Consider the following 20,537-nt stretch of genomic DNA (forward strand, 5'->3'; position numbering starts at 1 on the left):
TGGATTTAAAAAAACTCTTCAGTTCGCTCCTTTTCTAATTTATTTTCTTCATCTATTTGGTGTTTTTTAAGACCTTTTTGTTTGTCATTTGATGATTAGGATGACATGTGACTACAAAGGTGGAGATGATCAACGAAGGCATGCAAGAGTTTTGTATTGATTTCCAAGGACTGAGTGACAGTAAATATTCAAAGCCATATATCGTTTTATTTATTGATATTTGTCTGTTTTAGTTTGCTACTTTTGGGTTTCGAATACAAATATGAACTTTATCATATCATATGAGGTTGTTTACCTATCCGTTAAACACAATTGTGCTATGATTTTCAATTGCATGTGAGTTTCCTTCAGTTTTTCTACTTTAGATTGTGTGGAACATAAGGTGCAAACATTACAGACATATGGTACCACATTATCCACACAACTAACATTGCTTCTAGTGAGTTATCTTAGGGCTATTATTTTCCTCTGAATTTGGCAGCTTAATTGTATAACCTCACATTCAGCAATAGTACTGCACTTAGTTACTACACTTGGAATCATGAATATATATTGTTTTTTAAACTTAACAGGGATGCAATCATGTAATGTTCTTAAAGGTGAGTCTCATCTTACAGGTCTATTCATGATCGACTTAAAAATGTTCTATTCAACTCTACTTCATTCTATGTATATACGGTTGGATTTATGGGTGAAGCAGTAACACTTGAATCAAAAGCCCAGTTACTTGATTATAAGACTTGAAATTAGTTTATTTTTCCATAAATTTCAGAGTGAATTATGTAACCCGTTTGCTCCAAAAAGGAGATTTATCTACGAGAGCAGCTTGGTTTTCATGTTGCAGCTACCCCTTGCCTTGCAAATTAGTGTATCATCCCCTTAGTCACCAGATCGTGGAGCGAGAGCGAGAACGGGAGTGGGAGCGAGAGCGTTAAAGCGGCTAACTTGATAAGCTCTCACTTTTAGAGCGTTGCGAGAGCGTGTGTAGATATACATATTACAAGTATATATATACACTATACATACACAATTTACTTCTGTGTTACTACACCACTTTTTTATAATTTTTATTTCCCTCTTTATTTTGAAAAACCTCAAAATACAATGATGTGTCATGTGCTCTTGGTACAAATAACAATCAATTTCTTGGGCCACGTGTGAAACAGAGGTGTGCTCCATTTGAAAAAACCTCAAAATACATTATTTTTCTCCTTTTCATTCTTGAAGAACCCTCATAAGTTCTGTTCTGTACTTCTTCTCTTTGCAACTTCAAATTCCCTTTGCTAATGAAGACCAACTGCTAATTCTTTCTATTTCAATTCTATTCCCTTTTTCTAATGAATTGATCATCCATATTTGTTAAAACTTTGAAGGTGGCATTTGTAATGCCAAATTTGAAAATTGGATGCAACTTCGAATTTCTAATTGAAAAAAATCTTTGAATTGGTTCAAACATGAATCCCAGATTGCAATTTGTTAGAGTATTGAAACAATACACTATTACTGGAAAGCAATACAGATGTAGAAATGACCAAAAAAGTGGAGAGCGCGGACTACAAAATCAAAAGCGCGGATTTAGTTTTTGCAGAGCGTGGTTTTTGGGCGATTTGGGTGTAAATCCGCATGAGCGCGGATTGGGAGCGAGATTGGTACCCTTACCTGGCGATTTGTGTGACTAAGATCATCCCCTTGGTAAGAAAGTTGTTATTGACCATCTTTGTTAAAACACCATTTTTGTTTGTATTGCCAAATCATATTTTTTGTATTATCAGTAGACTTAGACACAAATTACCAGGAATTAGTCACTGTCAATGTCTTGCATTCCATAGGGGATTGATCATTATGATCAAGCCGTCTATAATGCTCTTGCTTTGCTTATGGTTTTTGAACCCAAATGTATGACACATGAACCTTCATGTTCATTAGTTAATGTTTTGCTATTCCAATGTTAAGACTTAGGCTTTACTATTCTCAGGTTTAGCCTTTGCATATACATCTTCTAAGATTGCACCATGTTCGTATCAATCTTATACAAATACATTAATAACAAAATTATATGCAAAAGTAAATAGATGGAAGAGGCCAAGAATCTGATTATACTTTTTGCAAATATCTACAAAAATAGGCTGGGACCTATATTTTGCATCCTTACGGACCGCTATCAAACATTATGATATAGAAGAGCTTCAATTTTGTGTTTATGAGTGCAATTGTAAGATTTATTAGAAATTTAGATTTAGTATGCTTAAATATCAACCAATTTCCCAAGTTTTTACTCAAGGTTTTGGTGCAGTTGTTCCAATACCATAGACTGAACATTGTACTTTAAACTTATGTATTTGCATATCCAAATAACTTTTTTGTGCTACACTTGAAGAGGTTAACTGGATTTGTTAGGTTTGGTAGTCACTAAAGCTTCAGTTTTAGAATTGTCCTTGATGTAAATAGTGTATTAGCCTATCACTCCTTGCTGGTTTTTCAAGTTACTTGAGAAATTGAGCAATATTTTAGCAAAATGTTTCAACTTTCATTGCGAAGTTAGTGTTCTTTTCTAACTATTGCTAACTTTTATTCTTCTAGGCCGGACACACCAACATTCTTCGGGAGTTTGTGATGAAAGGATCAGAAACTGCTTCAAAACCTCTTCAAAGACTCATGCTCTTTTTGGGTATTCCCATTTTTTGTATTTATCATTAACTACTTTCTTAATGAGAAGAAGAAGAAGAAGAAAGGAAACTTTCGTATTTGTATTGTGTTTGTATGTACATGCACGAGAGTGCATCATACTTTTATGAGCATGTCCATCATTGTGAGCTCCAATTGGATTTTGTATTTTTTTTTTTTCTCTCATTATTATTGAATATTTACTTCTCTAATGAGAAGATTGTCTTAAATTGATTTTAGATGTGTACATGCACGATCAAGTGAATCTTCAATGTAGGACAATGATTCACTTTGTTTGCATAACTTTCTATTAAGTGATACCAAATGAATTTGCGTTGGCCAAATTATCAAGAAATGTCAAATGAGTGGAATGTCCATAATCTTGATTTATATATTTTGTTCAATATAAGTTTAACTTGAATATAAGGTTCAACGCTAGATTTGGGTAAAATATAAAAGTTCCCTATTGATTCAATATATTTTAGATAAAACAATATTTGAAACACTTTCTAAGATTTGGTATTCAATTTATGGATTCAATTATGTTAGCTCTTGCAGTCTGAAGGCATGATACTTTGGCCTCAAAATAATACACCTATTGGTGTCGTTCATCTCCATCTTAGTGAGAATTCTATGGACTATCATATCGTACTCTGATATTTGTTTGTTTGAGTTTAGACAAACTCTACAAAAGATTCCATGTTTTAGTGCAGAGTTGAGAGTTAGGCAGTATTTTCATATACTCCATGTGCAGAGCACGTGCATTTTGCTAGTTTAATTAATCATTAGTGAATAGTTAATTAGTTAAACGTAGTTACTTTTCGTGTTTACCGCTTTCATAGTTTTAAGCCCACAAAGGCAACTTTGTTTTATGCCCACGAAGGCAACCAATTGTATTTTATTGGCTTTGCCACATTTCGACCCGACTTGTGGGTCTTAGATAGATTAAACTTGTAACCATAAGGAAACGCTTGAATGGTGGGTTGACACACAAGACACCAAACACTTCGCCAACCCCACCACGTTGCCTTCACCCCAAGGAACGTGTACGCACACCTTGGGCAGTACTTTCTAAACCTCCTCGCTACAAGGTATAAGAAGATACTTGTATGTTACTAAGCATGCATGCATGATTGTGTGATTTCCGATTTAGTCTTGTCTTTATATTTAATGCTAAGGCTAAACCTGAGCCCTTAAAGAACAAAAATGGGATTAAGCCCCACTTAGAACGGACGTTGATTGCTCAAATTGATACATAGACTTAACTAAAACGTAAAATCAATCAAGCATAGCTAATCTAGTCACATCCATCAGGACAAACATTTAGCACGAACAAAGAGAGTAGTGAGCTACCAGATTCCAGTGGACCAACTACCTTACTCACTCCGCTCCCTCAGATTTATCGTGAGTGAGATTCTTGGTGGCACACCATTTGGTGAAGTAGCAATCTTCTCCCTTGATGCGTGCAGTTCCCAAAATCCAGTTTCGTGCCCACGGTTTAATTCAAACAGGGCATAGTTTCTAATCTATAGACATTGCATGCAAACTTTTCAAAAACTTTAAAGCTACAAACGAATTTCGCTATTTGAGCATCCAATACATTTGTGTGCGCATGTAAGTAGATTCTAAATAGTCTTGCAATCGTGCATGAGACTACGCTCAGACTATACAAATCTTAGCTCATTTAAAACTTACCCACGTAGGAGAGGACATCGATCTAGACATACTCCTATTTCTCATCCCACGCACAACTGCTAAGATGGCGGATGAGGTAGTTCAAGCTAAAGAGCCTCTCTCCACTTTATACATACCACTACAAGATGGGCCTCCATCTTGTATACATCTCACAAATATCACGAGTGATTTTTGCATCCCGCCTAACGTTTTCAATCTTCTCCCCATTTTTCACGATTTTGAGCATGAGTTGCCCTACGAGCACTTGCGCTGGATTTATGAGGTCTGTAGTATGTTCAATCATCCAGGGGTATTCGTTGATCAGATTAAGCTGAAAGTGTTTCCATTCACTGTAGCTGACAAAAGCCACGCATAACTTCTATCTTAGAAGCCCGATTATTTCGATACATGGGAAAATGTAGTGTTCTCCTTCATGAAGTAGTACTTTTCACCGAAGAAAATAAAAGAGATAGTAAACAAGATACAATTCTTCAAATAGAGTCTGAGTGAGACATTCTCCGAAACATTGGATAAATTCTCTGACCTGCTCCATTCATGTCCTTACCATAAACTAGAAAAATCCACTCTTGTCCAATGTTTTTTCGAAAGTTTTCTCCAAGAACACAAAGTCACACTAGACATCATGAGTAACAGAAACTTTTTACATAAAAGTGCTACAAAAGCTCTAACCTTTCTTGAGAACCAAGCATAAAAGAGTACTCATTAGGGCGACACAAACAATTCTAGAACATCTCAGCCCAGTACCTCTAAAGCCAATGGTATCTTTGAGGTAAAATCTGATCCAGAGATTAAAATACTAATCGAAACCCTTACAAGAAAGATAGATGCCCTTGCAACCAAACAAAAAGACCATATATACTCCTCAGCCAGTCATGAACATAGATATAGCACCATGCACTTTCTGTTTCAATTTAAAACACATATCTACCGATTGTCCCTTACTCAAAAACATCGCCTCACTTCAACCAAAAGAAGTTTGTGCGTTCAATGTACCAAATGCACCATGGAGGCAACACCCAAATTTTCAATGGAATACTAATTCACAAACCTAACCACCTCTAGGGTTCACAAATCATGTCAAACCACAAAATACATTCAATCAGTTCAGATAAGAATAAGGTACCTACAATAATCAAAATATAGCGATGGTTCCATCTAATTATAACCATAACTACCAAAATCCACGCATCAACAACCAAAGAGACCTAGTTCTAGTTGCCCAACCTACTAGTATTATGTTAGATAAAACATCAGAGATGATGCTATCTTTGATGCAACAACAATCTCAAATCTTGGTGTTCATACAACAATCTCTAAACCTACTAACTCAAGAAAATGCCCAGAAAGGTGTGTTCCCAAGACAAGCAGTTCCCAATCCTAAACAAGCAAACACAACCTTTGAAGCTACAAATGATCCCAAGTAAAACACTATCATGAGTTACTATCTACGGATGTAGAAGAAACTCTTCTCCGCGATCCAATCTGTGAGGATTAAATCCTCTTTTCCATGATGTATTTCCAATCCATTCATTCTCTTACATTTTCTTCGATGGAATACATCAACCTAGGTAACCAAACCACTCCACTTGGAGCGTGTGGTTGTAAGTGTCGGAGCCTTGAGTCCACGTATACCTTGCATATTCTTTGTTAGCACTTTTATTCGTAGTTTGAGTAGTGTACCCCTATGGAGCATGTATACATTTTTTATTTCTTTATTTTACATTCTTTTTAAAATAGTTTTATTTTACTGTAATTTACTTTACATTTCCTGCTTTATGTTATTTCTCAGTTTTATGTCTTACATAAGTTCTTTCATTCAATATTTACTTTTGACGCTTGAGTAGTCTTTCCTCTATAAAGAAGAGATGTGAAACAAAACATAGGTGAAGGGTGATTGAGTGGAGGTGTCTTACGGTTGCCTTTCATGGTTGTTTAGCATACTTCGTCTTATATAGGCATGCCAAACCATGGGATGGTTGGCAATTGGAGCCTTTTTAATTCAATTTTTTTTTTCCTTTTGTGGCGATTTCTAGTTGTTTCAAGTTTCGTCTTACAATCTAGTTGGAATGGCTTTAACAAGGGCTAACTAGATAGTAGGAGAGGAGAGACTAGCTAGATTATCTAGAAATAGAGCTAGTCATTTTCACTAGATTTGCTTACTTGCAAAACAAGAGGTGGAAGATCTAGGGAGGCCAAGGATGGTTCACAATTTGAGTCACCTAAATTCAAAAATATTTTCCTTCTATTGGGTGGATCACTCTCCTCATAGTGATTTTTCTTAGTAGTTTTCTTTTTCTTTCTGTAATTGTTTTAAGTAATTTAGGAACAAAAACCCAAAAAGCAAAAAAAAAAAGAAACTCTTCTCTCACATTTTCATAAATGTTGTTTTCTCTGTTCTATTAATGCAAGATTCTCAATACATCAATAGTTATGTGGTTTTTCAAAAACAAAACGGCCAATGAATTCTACACAGACCAACCCCTAGAACAACGCAATCTAGGGGCGGTTTGAGATCAGTTTTGTTTATTAAGGGTTGCCTATATCACCGCACTATTCACACAGATCAAGACATTCCATGTCTTGTACAGTAAATTCCCCAACTCATATAACTGAAGCTCTGTCTGTCTGGATTGGGTTCGCCCCAGAACCAACACGAAAGTTGCCTGAGATTACCTGTTATGGTTTGTTATTAAAAAATTAGCATTTAGAATCACAACTTTTGAGTACGAGTATCTTAAAAACATCTCTCCATAGTATTTAAAACTAAAGTATATAAAAATGAAAATTATACGCCCCGGAGTAACCAAAATGATACCGGATTCACGTATAATTTTATCTTCTTATCGAAATCTCTATATAGTTAGAGATATCTTTTGCTTTAGGGGGGAACGAGTCATCTCCAAACAAGAATTAAACAAATAGAGTAAACCAAAGTGATATTATTCTCTATTTAATTATATATTTTGCCTCCACTCTCTATTTTGTCTCGAGAATCTGACGTTAAAAGACTCAAAATTGTACAAAATTTTTAGCTGCCAAAAATTGCAAAAATTCAAAAATTTCTTTTCTCCCCCCTTTTCTAAAAACCTTTCAAAATGTATAAAAACAGTTCTTCTCCACCAAACAATACTCAATGGAGATGTGTACCCTCCGATTTTGAAGTTTTTGCATCTCTTCCGGTTGATATTAACCTTGATATCTGGAAGAGAATTCACACCATCACACCTGGTGTAGGAAAAAGCTCTTACGCACGCAAATGACGTGCATGCAGTCAGGGAGAACTGGTGTTTGAGATATCAAACACCAAACACCAGATTGCCCTAGAGAGAATAAGCGGTGTTTGAGATTTAGTCTAAACACCAAAAAAGCCCACCTTCACAGAGTTATCAAACCATCTGGTTGGGATTGACTCGAGTCTTGGGAATCTGACTGAAAACAACCTACCTTTTTATAGTTTTTAAAAATTTATTCCAAAAAAATTAATTAATCTTTAATTTCACGTTTGTATATTCTTTCCACCATCCGTTCCCTTTGCTCTCGTAACATTCTTTTTGATTCATTCCGCTATTTGTACACATTTGCTTTCAAGTTGGCACACTCTATTCTTTGTTAGAACTCATTCGTGTATACAACTAATGTCATATACACACTTCAAGGCGTTCATCTATTATCTTGTGTGTCATACACCTTTGGATCAAAGTATGTGATATACTGTTGGATAGGATTTTTCATTTAGACTGTTCGTTTGTCCAAATCAGATCGGTAACAAAGCGGAGTTTTGCATTTTACGCGTAAAACCTTTTCGGTATTTTCAAATTTCATATAGACTTGGGCCAAAATTTCAAAACCCTAAAAACCCAACAACCGACGCTCGTATGTGGGTTTAAAATCCAAGTTTTTAAAATTTACCTTTTCTTTCAAAAAAATTAACTCAAAAAATCAACACGAGCCGAGCCCACACCTCATCAACCCGCACCGCACCTCATTTGTATATCCTTCTTCCCCTTAATTCCGTTCCCAGATTTGCAAACCTTCACCTCACCTCATATCTACTAGCAAGGAAACCCAACCCCTCTCCAGTCCATAGGTCTTTGGGTACCTCATGCAAATTTACCCAAATAGGAATAGCTTTTACTGTCTTTTTCTTCTTTTCAATCTCTGGTGACCATTCTATAACAACAAAACATCTACCACCAATAGCTTCCAACACCAGACGTCTATCTTCTTCATTCTGAAACTTGAAATAATACAAGTCTACATCCGACACCATTTCAAATTCGCTCTTAGTACGCCACTTCTTTTTCAAGAATTCTTTAACCACTTTGTAAGGGAGACAATGCTCTAAAAAGAACCCAACTACATACTCTTGCCAGTCACTGAAATATTTATGAATTATATCCATCAGGACTTGAGCAACCCCTTCAACAATTTGAAGATCAAACTGCTTGAGAGCAACATCCAAAGAATGACTCGTACTAGATTGAAAGAGTGAGCTCTAGTTTCTTCTTGTTTGAGTGGGTGTAGAAGCTACACCATTGCTATCTAGTGGAACAGAACCTATTTGTTGTGTTGTTGCAGCACCCATCCCGTTACTCAAAGGGGGAGGGATAAGAAAATTCGGAGACTCACCTTGCGAAGTAGAAAAGATTGAATCTTGTTGTTGGACTTGAGACGAGGTTCGAAGAGGGGGAAAGTATTGAAGATTATCAACTGATAAAGCCATCAGGATAGTTGGAAAGAGATAGGCTTAGAGGTTCAGGTATCTATCGAGTATAACTGAGACAACTGAGGCCCGAGGGTCAGTCTACACAATCAAAGCAACCACGACTTACCTAAAAAGGAAGCTTTTAAGGAACAAGATCTATTTCAAGTGTGAAGCACACTAAAAATAGGCTCAAGGGGATAAGGAAATAGGGTTATGTGATGTTTATAGAGAGAAAGGCAGAGCTTCTCTCTCTAAACTCTATTAAAAGAGAAAAGAGAAAAAGAGGGTTATGTGATGTTTATAGAGAAAAAGGCAGAGCTTCTCTCTTTAAACTCCATTAAAAGAGAAAAAGAGAAAGCTTAAAACCTTCTGATTCTTATTAAAGCAAAGAGATGGGTTATGTGAGGTTGGGTAACAAAATGTTGTAGTATTTTGTTTCTTTATGCTAATCCTTAATTTCTTTATACATAGTAGTTTATTTTTTCCCAAAAAATACATGCACTTGTGAGTGTAGAATTATGTATGTGAATGCATGATCCAATACCTTAAATGCATAGAGATGTTGGGTTTATATAGTTGTACAACGGAAGTCTCCAACAAGTGTGGTGCCTCTTCAAAGGGTTGAAACCCTTTGGAAAAGGGGTCACGCTTGTTCAAAAGGTTGTGTCCATGTGACATGATTTTCGAACCGTCATTGTGATATTAATTCACACCATTTCAAAACAAATAGGTACCAACCGTCACATACTTCAGAAGGTTGAACAGGTGTCTACTTATTAAACAGCACATACAAAGTGGTGTATCTCTTGGAGCCAATACATCACTCAACATTAGAATGTCTACCATTTGCCAAATATCAGGCAACACCAACCCATCTATTGTCCACCATATCGAAAACATCGATGCAAGATTTTTTCATTCATCTCATTTTTACACAATCCCCCACATGAATAAGAAATGCAACAAAATAATTGAGAATAGAAATAGGATAGGAACTGCATTGGGATAAGTAAAATATCTTACAATGCTTTTATGAGTTCATAATCTAAGAGGAAAATGTTTAATTATATACATATATATTGTTTTTGTAATTAAGCATTTTTCTGGTGGATTATGAACTCATAAAAGCATTGTAAGATAGTCACCAAAAGAATGTACGGATTCAATATGGTTTGTACTTTTGTTTGCTGTATCATGAAAAAAGAAAAAACCAAATAAATCAAATTTAGTATTTAACTAACTGAATTCACAAATTCAAACCCCAAGTGGAATGTGAAAGTAATATAATCCTTGACCGTTAGAGCATTCCCAATACAAGTCACTATGAGGGGAAATTGAGAGTTTTCACCTTTGGATACCAAAAAACTCTTGTCCAATGCAAGGGTGTAAAAGTCAGTGACTTGTAACTAAGTCACAGCGAGGATAGCACTTGATATTGAGATTTTCACTGAGTTGTGAGTTTCAAACGGAATGTTTTATTCCGTCTCGTGTATTTTTTTAAAAAAAAATTGGTTTTTTTTCCGAACGGAATGAATCATTCCGCCTCATGTGTTTTTTCAATTTTTTTTCGATTTTTTTTTTAATTTCAGACAAGATGTTTCATTCCGTCCGGCGTTTTTTTCGATTTTTACATTCCGTTCGAAGTTTAAATTGGGCAATCTTTTCTTATTTTTCACCACAAAGATAGCAAAAATGAGAAATAGTCATAGGTAGAGGTAAAAAAATAAATGTTTGAAGGCTATTAACCGAAGTTTTCTTTATCAAAAATATCGTGAAATATCCTTTGTTGATCGCTGACCAACCTGGTCACTTCAAGCAGAGACCATACAAAACTTCTTTTCTGCATAGTGCATACAACTGCTGCACATGTGTGCTCTAGACCTCTAGACTCTAGTACATAGTGTAGGACTGTTTATCCATTAGTCAAAAAAATTCCTCGTACACAAAATCCACAAATTCTCTAACATGCAAACTTTACCATTAAAGACTTCAAAATCAAGGGTTAATCCAACGGTTAATAACTTTCACACAAACACTACACCCTGCTCTAGTCATCTTCTCTTTACTTTCCACACCCGAAAACACTTCCCTACTCCACCATACTCCCACACATAGTCCTTCTCTCAAAACACGACACGTTACCAACCATCTGACGTAATCATACAACGTGTTTAGGATACTACATGTTTAAAAAAAAAGGAGTAGCGATCTAAAAACAATGGAGCAGGGACCAGATGATCTGGTTTCTCTATCCTTCCTTCTCTCTTCTTCTTTCTCTCTCTGCTCAAAAACACACGCCTCAAATTCTTCATACCCTTTTTCGTCTTTTCCTACATTTTTTTTCTCTCTCTCTCTTCAAAAATAATCCAACGTTCATTATTCGTCCACGTCAGCATCTTCTTCTTCTTCCCTTCTCTTCTTCCTCATCACGTAACTATATATAAAATATTAGCCACTTCCTCATTCTTCTTCTATGTTTTCTAGGGTTTCCAGAGATGGAAGAAAAAAGCTAATATTTCACTCCTGATATAAATTTACCCATACTCAATTACCCAATTCTTCTCTATTGTTTCAGGATTTGAAGGAATATTAGGTACTTTTTATTTACTTTAAATTGAGTTATGAGACTATGTTTTTCTTTAAATTCGTTTGATTTTAATGTCTGGGCATGTTTGAATTTTCTAATTTGATTATAATTTGTGTTAAAGTTTGTTGTTTTAGGGTTTGTTTAGTTGATAATGATTTGAAAATTTTATTTATTAGGTTTTTATTGATGGCGATTGTGAAGAACCAGTTTAGGGTTTCTACAAAATTGAAAGGAGGTGGTGGGGGTGGGGAGTTTTCACCTATGAGTAAAGAGAATAATAATAGTATGTCTACTGATGATGAGGATGAGCTTCAAAAGCAACAGATTTCCATGTCAGATTATGATGAGGATGATTTAGATGAACGCGATAACGGAGATGAGGATGAGGATGAGGAGGATATTGATTCTGGGATGGATTCGGATGACGATGTGGATGTTTCGGAATTAGGGGCAGTTGGGGAGGAGTTGTGTCAGATTGGGAATCAGATATCTAGTGTACCGTTTGAGTTGTATGATCTTTCGGGCTTGGGTGATATTTTTTCAGTTGATGTGTGGAATGATTGTTTGACCGAGGAGGAGCGGTTTGGATTGTCTAAGTATCTACCTGATATGGATCAGGAGACGTTTTTGCGTACTATGATGGAGCTTTTTTCGGGTACCAATTTTCATTTTGGTAGCCCAATTATTAAGCTTTTTGATATGTTGAAAGGGGGTTTGTGCGAGCCGAGAGTTATGCTTTATCAACAGGGTTGGAATTTTTTTCAGAAGTTCAGACATTATCACCTTGTAAGGAATTATCAGAATTCTATGGTTAGTAAGTTTGCTCTGATAAATAATGCTTGGTTGAATTGTAAAGGGTACAGTATACAGGAGAGGCTTCGTGTTCTGAATTTGATGAGAAGTCAGAAAAGTTTGATGTATGAGAAGAGGGAGGATATAATGTTGGAGTCTGATTCGTCGGGAAGAGAGGATGTTGGTGATGGTTTCTGGACAAAAAAACTCAATGAATTTACACGAGGGTCAAAGATGGGTCCTCAAGCTATATATACAGGAATTCCAATTGGGGATGCTTCTATTCGAGGGAGGGTTATGCCCAATGAACTGGAAAATTATGAAAATCAGAATGCAAAGGGAATACTAAAGTTAGGTGGAGCTAAAGTTTCTGCTGCAGAAAGTCTACAGGGTTTTAGTCCTTCTAATCACCGTGGAATGGAGACAAAATCTAGGCCGTATGATTCACTGCCTGTACTTCCTCGGAAGCAACCTGTGGTGGGGTATGATGTTGGAACTGCACGCCATGGTACATTGCCTAGAGGTGTACTACCGAAAGTGGGAAAGGGGAACGAGTTCTTAAAAAGCACAGATGCTTTTTCTGCAGACAGTCTTATTGGTTTTCCTTTGCCGTTGAGGAATGATGCTTCACATTCTCAGCGTAAGAACTGGAATTTAAATCAGCTTGCTCAAGCTGAAGATTACATGTATACTCCCAAAAGAGGAACTCAACTTCCATCAGCAAAAGTAGACGGGTCATCTGGAAAACAGAACTTTCTGCGTAACAAAATAAAAGATGAAGCCTTCTCCATGGATTATCCCGTTAACTCCGAGGACTGGGATATCAAAGGCAATAAGTATAAGATTCGTCCGGAGTTCCGACCTAAGAAAAACAATGTGGGTTTCTATCCGAAAGCTAAAGGTTATGAACCTTCACTGTCTCAGGCGAACGATATGTTGGCCCCTTCTAGTCAAAGATCCATGAAATCGGAAAAGAAGTTCAAAAGGGAGTCGGTGCGAAATGGACTGGGCTTGCAGTTTCGCCAAAGTGATGAAACTGAGTCAGACTCATCAGAGCAGGTTGATGAAGAAGGTACTAATCTTTTCAGAAGGAAGTCAGCGTATCCCACTGGAATGCTCCAGGCCCGTTCCAGGACACTGAATGATGATCTTGATGAGCGGTTGCACTTGCGCGATGTGGAAGTCTACACACTGAAAGGGAAACAGAAAGGTAAAGTTCATGATCCCCGTTACTCACATAATTACTCCACTGGAATTTTGGAGGATAGTGGTTTGTCTGGGTTTGCCAAGAATGCTAGTGACAATGGGAAAAAGGCTTACAAGTCGGTGAAGATTGAGCACATGAGTGAACCTGTTGACAGGATGCACCGGCCATTGTTGAGGGCTCACCCTCACCCTTCAGTGAAAAAGAAGAAAGGCAATGTTGATTATGAGTATCGTGTGTCGAATTATTCTCATGATTACATGGAGGAAGATGGTGATTTGCGTGTGACACATAGTCCTATTTACCTGGATGACCGCATGAAGACTGATAGAATGGGAAAGAAAGGTCCATTGTTGGGAGCTCATGCAAATGATCGTCATGAAAGACTCAACATGCCCTTGTTGGAGTGTAGCTCAGCGGCAAAGAAGCGGAAGGGGAAGGGAGATGTGATATACGTGAGTGTGCTGGACGAATCGAACAAGGGTATTTCACAGCAGCAGGTGGATGATCCCTCTTTGTCGAAGAAAAAGGGTAAAAGGGAACCAGAAGTCGAAAGTGATTCTCCCTCTGTGTTTAGTTCTGAAAAAGGATTGATTGATGCAGATCCCGATACAAAATCTGTAAAGAAGCCATTCCCTCTAATTACACCTTCCATCCACACTGGCTTTTCATTCTCAGTGGTACACCTACTTTCAGCTGTTCGTGTGGCAATGGTCACACCACTTGCAGACGATGTTTCTGATATTGGTAAGCATATTGAGAACAGTGATGGAAGACATTGTTATGAAAAAGAGGAGCAGAACGGGAAGCATGAAACTGTTACTGCTAAACCCTTGGGTCAACCTGACAATGTGATGGATGCAAGTACTTCAGAACAGACAAGCCGTAATAATTTGCCTTCTCTTACAGTACAAGAGATTGTCAACCGTGTTAGGTCAAGCCCCGGAGATCCTTGTATTCTTGAAACACAGGAGCCTCTTCAGGATTTGGTGAGGGGAGTATTGAAGATATTTATATCCAAAACAGCACCTTTGGGAGCAAAGGGTTGGAAAGCGCTTGTATCATATGAAAAATCCAGCAAAAGTTGGTCTTGGATTGGGCCTGTTTCTTCTAGCACGTCAGATCCTGACAAAGTCGAAGAGGTGACTTCATTTGAGGCCTGGGGCATTCCTTACAAAATGCTTGTGAAGTTAGTTGATTCTTTTGCTAATTGGCTTAAAAATGGTCAAGAGACACTTCAACAAATAGGAAGCCTACCTCCACCACCTTTGGAACTCATGCAGCCAAACCTGGACGAGAAGGAAAGGTTTAGGGACCTTAGAGCTCAGAAGAGTCTCACCACCATCAGCCCTAGCTCTGAAGAAGTTAGGGCATATTTTCGTCGGGAGGAAGTTCTAAGGTACTTAGTTCCAGACAGGGCCTTCTCTTACACCGCTGCTGACGGGAGGAAGTCTATAGTTGCTCCTCTGAGAAGGGGAGGTGGCAAACCAACATCCAAAGCTCGTGATCATCCTATTCTTAAACCTGATAGGCCGCCACATGTTACAATTCTTTGTCTTGTGAGGGATGCAGCTGCCAGATTACCTGGAAATATTGGCACCAGGGCTGATGTTTGCACCCTGATAAAAGATTCACAGTATATTGTGGAAGATGTTAATGATTTACAGGTCAACCAAGTTGTTAGTGGAGCCCTGGACCGCCTGCATTATGAGCGTGATCCTTGTGTACAGTTTGATGGCGAAAGGAAGTTATGGGTCTATTTGCATAGAGATAGAGAAGAAGAAGATTTTGAGGATGATGGTACTTCTTCTACAAAAAAATGGAAAAGGCCAAGGAAAGATGCTACAGAGCAGTCTGATTCTGCAACAGTAAATGTCGCTTATCCAGGAACGGGGGAGCAAGGAACAGTTGGCTCTGAGGCTGCATCTGTTCAAAGTGCTGACCATAAATCTGAGCCATCATCCACACATATAGGGGAGAGAGTGGATATTTTGCATCATGGTTTGGGGTCAAAGGAGGTGGAGAACACGGGGCCGTTTGTTGGCTCTGAACAAGGCAGGTTACATCAAGGTCGTTTGATGGATTGGGAGGGTCTTGGTTTGAATACGTTACAGGAGAATAAAATGTTGTGTCAAGAAAATTCTACAAATGAAGATTATGATGATGAGACATTTACCAGAGATAGGTCTGTTGGGCTTTTGAGTGCGAGCATAAAGAATGGTGTTACATAAATAATTGGACCACAATTTGCAGGCTCCTGGTAATTTTCAATCATGTTTTAGCTATTATGATTCTAAATACTATTATTTTTTGTAGTTTTATTGCAATTGCCTAAATGAATTACAATCCTTCTATGGTTCTTATTAAAGGCATGATATTGCTCGGCCAATCTTGGGGTTAGCTTTTGATCCATCTGATTGCTGGCATTTTATTGTATTTCAGACTGAAATAAATGTATAGAATCGTGGTAGAAAAACTTTTACTGGGTTGCTTGCGAGGTGGGGGCTTTAGTTGGCTGATGATCAGTTGCTAAAGTAATATGATATACTGTCTTGCGACCCATAATGTGTCCTCTGTAACAAAGTAAATACTTTTGCGTCAGAAACGTCAAACAACGTAATAAAGTGCTATGCTGTAAATGGAGAAGCTTGGATTCTTGCCTTTGCATTTTGTAGTCTTTCATCTCTAGATTATATGCCATCCATTCTTATCAACTAAAGGAGTCTCAGTATTTTTGGTAGTTCAGTTTGCCAGTCGCCGAACTTTTCTATTAAAGCTAGACCATTAGTATTCTATACTAGCTTTCCTATTTCCTCTTCGTGCTAGGCCTTAAACATGCCTATAGTATTTGAGACCATTTAGAACATCTAGTAGGTTTTCCTTTTTTAATAATACTGTTAAAATTGACTATAAGAGGTGGATTGACATAGCACTATCAATATTGTGTGCTGGATCTGTGATGATCTTGTGTGTATATGGATTGGCTAATGGGCAGTCTGGAGATACGCTCCAATAGTTTCTTTATAGGTAGATCAACACCATATCCAAACTGTTTTATTTACGTACGGAGGAAGTAAATCTATTCATTTAAGCCATACTTAATTGTTTGGTGAAGAGGAAAGCAGAAGTAGCACAAACCTGTGTTTTGGGCAAAATCGCCACAATTATAAGCAAGAAGCAATAGGGTGGCCTGGTACCATGATTTGGAGAAAGGAAAAAAATGTAGACGACTTTTATAAGTAAAGTGGAATCGTAAAGTAATTGATTATTTAAGTAAAGACGATTGAACTGTGATAAGACGTGAAAGATTGAAAGAGGAGTTTCGAAAGGGACAGAGAGTTTGATCAGGTACCTCATGTTCTCTCCTAATAGTCATAGAGGAAAGTTAGATACACCCCATTTGTAAGACGTAACCCCTAGTTAGATCCACTACTAATCACACTCTCTCGTGCTGTAGCGAGTATGCCCAGATTCTAACAAACAGAACAAAAAACACCATGAGCCAAAGGCTTAGTGAGAATGTCACCCAGCTGATCCTCAGATTTGACAGGGTTGTACAATCTGTGTACCCGTTATTGAGCTCTGAATATAATGACAACCAAATTCGAGTTGTGCCTGTGATCTCCGTGTTATTAGTGTGAAACATACATTCATTGGTGCTTATTAGTACGCATCTTTATGTGTGTATTGATAATTCTGGTCGCTAGTTTTTGATGGGATACTAAATTTGATTTGATTACCTTTTCTTTCTCTATAGTGCTGGCATACTGTTTTCATCCAGCTTGGCCTGTATATGGTTTCTGTGTCTAATAGTGGAGAAATCTGTTGTATTTTGCAGGTTATAGAAGTTTACTAAAATTACGTGGCACAATTTGCCATTCAAGGTGCATATGCGCGGTTGAGGTGTGGGCATTTACAGTGTAATATCTCTTTACTGCGAAAGTTATATTCGTAGCAAGGGCATTACCTTGTTTCTGGAGCCCATGAATAATGATGTCTCCTGTGCAATTGATTATCTTGTATTAGTTCACAAATTCATTCATTTGTAAAGGAATGACATCATTATGCATGAATGTAGTTTTGTTACATTTAGCTTAGGTCCGTCTACATGTGTCTGATTTTTGACAGGAAACCAACTCCGTTTATGCTATTAATGTTCCTGTTAATGCTATTCATGCTTTTGACCAACCCATTTTCCCTTGAGCAATGTTGTTTCGTCTAGAGTTGTTCCTGTTTAGTGTTTTATTTGCTTCGGAGTGTGGTTTGTATATTTACCACCCTTGAAAGGTGAAAATAAATCCTGATGCAATATAACACACAAGTATTTTTGTTTTTGAGTAACCTTACGATCCCGAAGGACTTCTAAACAATTTTTATCACAGAAGCATCAAGGATGTCGCACAAGTCACGATGACAACTACTAATTTCTTAACCTAAAAACAAAAAAGTACGAATTTCATCTAGAGATGCTGATGCCAAATTATGCATTTAGTTGTGGATGCTGCCGATAGTGTTAACATTTATCAGCAAACCACCCCCCACCGGCTAGGGCTGGTTATCGAGCTACTCGTGTCGAGTACTAAGGTGCTCAAGCTCAGCTCGTGTATCTCTCAAGTAGAGCTCAAATTTTCGAGTTTTATTTCGTGTGGAAGCTCGACTCATCGAGTATTCAAGTAGCTTAATGAGTCTAGATTTCTATTCTTCTAGACTACAAATTTGAATTCGACTCTAGAGTTTGATTTGACTTGTATTATGTATAGGCTCGACTTTAACCCAAACTAGGGATAATTGAGCACAAATAGACTCTAAATTTTACCTCAAGACCAAAATAACTTGCTAAACTCATCTAAATAAATTATTAAAATGCAACTATAATTCACTAATACCACAATAACCGAGTTATCCCAAATAAGTGTTAACATAACTATGTAAAGTGCAAACTGTGAGTAGCTCGCGAGCGTCTCGAGCTCAAGTTTTAAAATGTGCTCAAACTCGACTCATATTATTGAATGAGTGAGTTTGAGTCAAGCCAAGCTCAAATTACTCACGAACAGCTCAACTCGATGACTAGCCCTACCACCGGCCACCACCCAACAGGAAACACGCGGACAGATTTCTACTTTGAACACAACAAATAAAAGCTTCTAATCGAGTGAGCGGAGCGAACGATTTTGGGAGAAAGGGGCTATGCGAGACTGTCTGTCCTCATCTTCTCTCTTATTTTTTTTTCGCCCAAATACCTTTCTCCTTCACCCATCTCTCTCTCCCCCTCCCCCCCCCCCCGCCCCCCCCCATCACCCAACTCTCTCTCTCCACCGCAGCTCCGCTCACTCTCCACTGCCACGCAGTATACTAGTTAATTAAGTGTGCGGAGCGAATGATCTTGGGCAGAAGGGGGATTACTTATGCGGACAAAAACTAAATTGGTTGGTTTCTGTCTGTCCTCACCTATCTCTCTCCCTCCTTCCTTCTTTCTCCCTCTCCCTCTCCCTCTCCCTCTCAACCAAATCCTAATTCTCTCTCTCTCCCCCCATCCACAAACCCATCTCTCCCTCTCTCTTCTCCACCCTCCGCTCACACCCCCACTTCTTAACAGTTATCTAGTTTTATCTCGCTTTGTTTGCCCATATGGCTCCGAAACGCATTTCTCGTAAAAACGACAAATTGCAATTAAACTTGTGGTCCATTGAAGTTGTAATATCTAAGGGTGTTGGTGTGATCTCATCAATCTTTTGATAAAGGTACGAATTCCCGCCATTGTGACTTGATCATATCTACCAAACGTTAGTCCCTAGTTCAGTTTGGGGGCTGCCAAATTCCAGGGGGCAAGTCAAAAAAACAAATGTAGGCATATGTTATATCATGCGTGATGAAGACTTGAAATTGTTCCATCCTTCTTCTTGATGACGTAAAGGTAATACAAGAAGTAATGCTATCAGATGCACTAGTCGTCTAGTCCCATGCCCACTTTGCTGCCTCATGCGCTACACCTCTTCGATTTACATATATAAATTTATGGGTTAACTAGTATTATCCCCCACTAGATGAGCCAATTAGGATTCCCTCCCCCCCCTACTAGATGGGAAATTAGGGTCTCCCCTCTAAAAAAAAAAAAAAAAAAAAAAGTCAAAATGGAGGGAAATCCTAATTTAGAGGGGAGACCGAAATTAATTTGTGTGTATTTAGAGGGGAGACCCTAATTTCCCGTCTAATGGGGGGAAATCCTAATTGACTCATCTAGTAGGGGGTAATACTAGTTAACCCTAAATTTATTACTGCCTATTATCATGATAAGCAAAAACGCAGCTGGTGGATGACTGATACCAGCTTTGTTATCTTTATAAAACGGGTCCTTATAAAACCTAGCATTAGAGTTGATCTTGACCCAACCAGGAGGTGGTGCCATCCAAGAGTAGATTACAATGCTGGTCTTAGTCATCCAGCAGACACCAGTATGGGTCTATGATGCTGTACAACCCCCTATTTGCAGTTTAATTTGAGTGGAAGGTTGTCGGAATGGCCTCCCTCCACGGGAATATATGCTACAGAAGCAGTGTGTTTTATGGAACGAAAGTGTGGTTGAACAACAGAGGACTTGTTATGTTGGTGCTGAAGGCTTACAACCATCACATAAAAAAAAATCAGTGAAGCCACACAGCCCCAGAGCAAGTGGTATAAAGATTTTGTATGCAGCTTCATTGCAGAGATTGCAAGTGCAAACCAATAGCAATGTGTCTCTTGGCTAGCACAGTAGCTAAAGGAGAATTGACTTCAGATCCGTCGAAACTGGATCTTCTACATAGAATGTTTGAATATTCCGAGATGGTTAGCACTTTTAACTTGTACATTAAAAGTAGATAAGACTAATCTACTACTAATCAGGACACAAA

The 20,537-nt window shown here is 38.0% G+C and overlaps 1 protein-coding gene across 1 annotated transcript; it reads left to right on the forward strand.

The window, feature by feature from the left end:
• Positions 1 to 11,284: 11,284 nt before the first annotated feature.
• On the forward strand, positions 11,285 to 17,818 carry LOC147488221 (nuclear factor kappa-B-binding-like protein). Its single transcript, XM_086570530.1, has 3 exons — positions 11,285 to 11,657; positions 11,828 to 15,907; positions 17,486 to 17,818. The coding sequence occupies exon 2, from the start codon at positions 11,838 to 11,840 to the stop codon at positions 15,876 to 15,878; it is 4,041 nt and encodes a 1,346-aa protein (XP_086426656.1). The 5' UTR covers positions 11,285 to 11,657; positions 11,828 to 11,837; the 3' UTR covers positions 15,879 to 15,907; positions 17,486 to 17,818.
• The last annotated feature ends 2,719 nt before the right edge of the window (positions 17,819 to 20,537 follow it).

The sequence above is a fragment of the Coptis chinensis genome, chromosome 7, assembly GCF_015680905.1.
Source record: "Coptis chinensis isolate HL-2020 chromosome 7, ASM1568090v1, whole genome shotgun sequence".
Lineage (NCBI taxonomy): Eukaryota > Viridiplantae > Streptophyta > Magnoliopsida > Ranunculales > Ranunculaceae > Coptis > Coptis chinensis.

Excerpts from the sequence above, each read along its gene's own strand:
- LOC147488221 (XM_086570530.1), top strand. The coding sequence starts at position 11,838 with ATGGCGATTGTGAAGAACCAGTTTAGGGTTTCTACAAAATTGAAAGGA.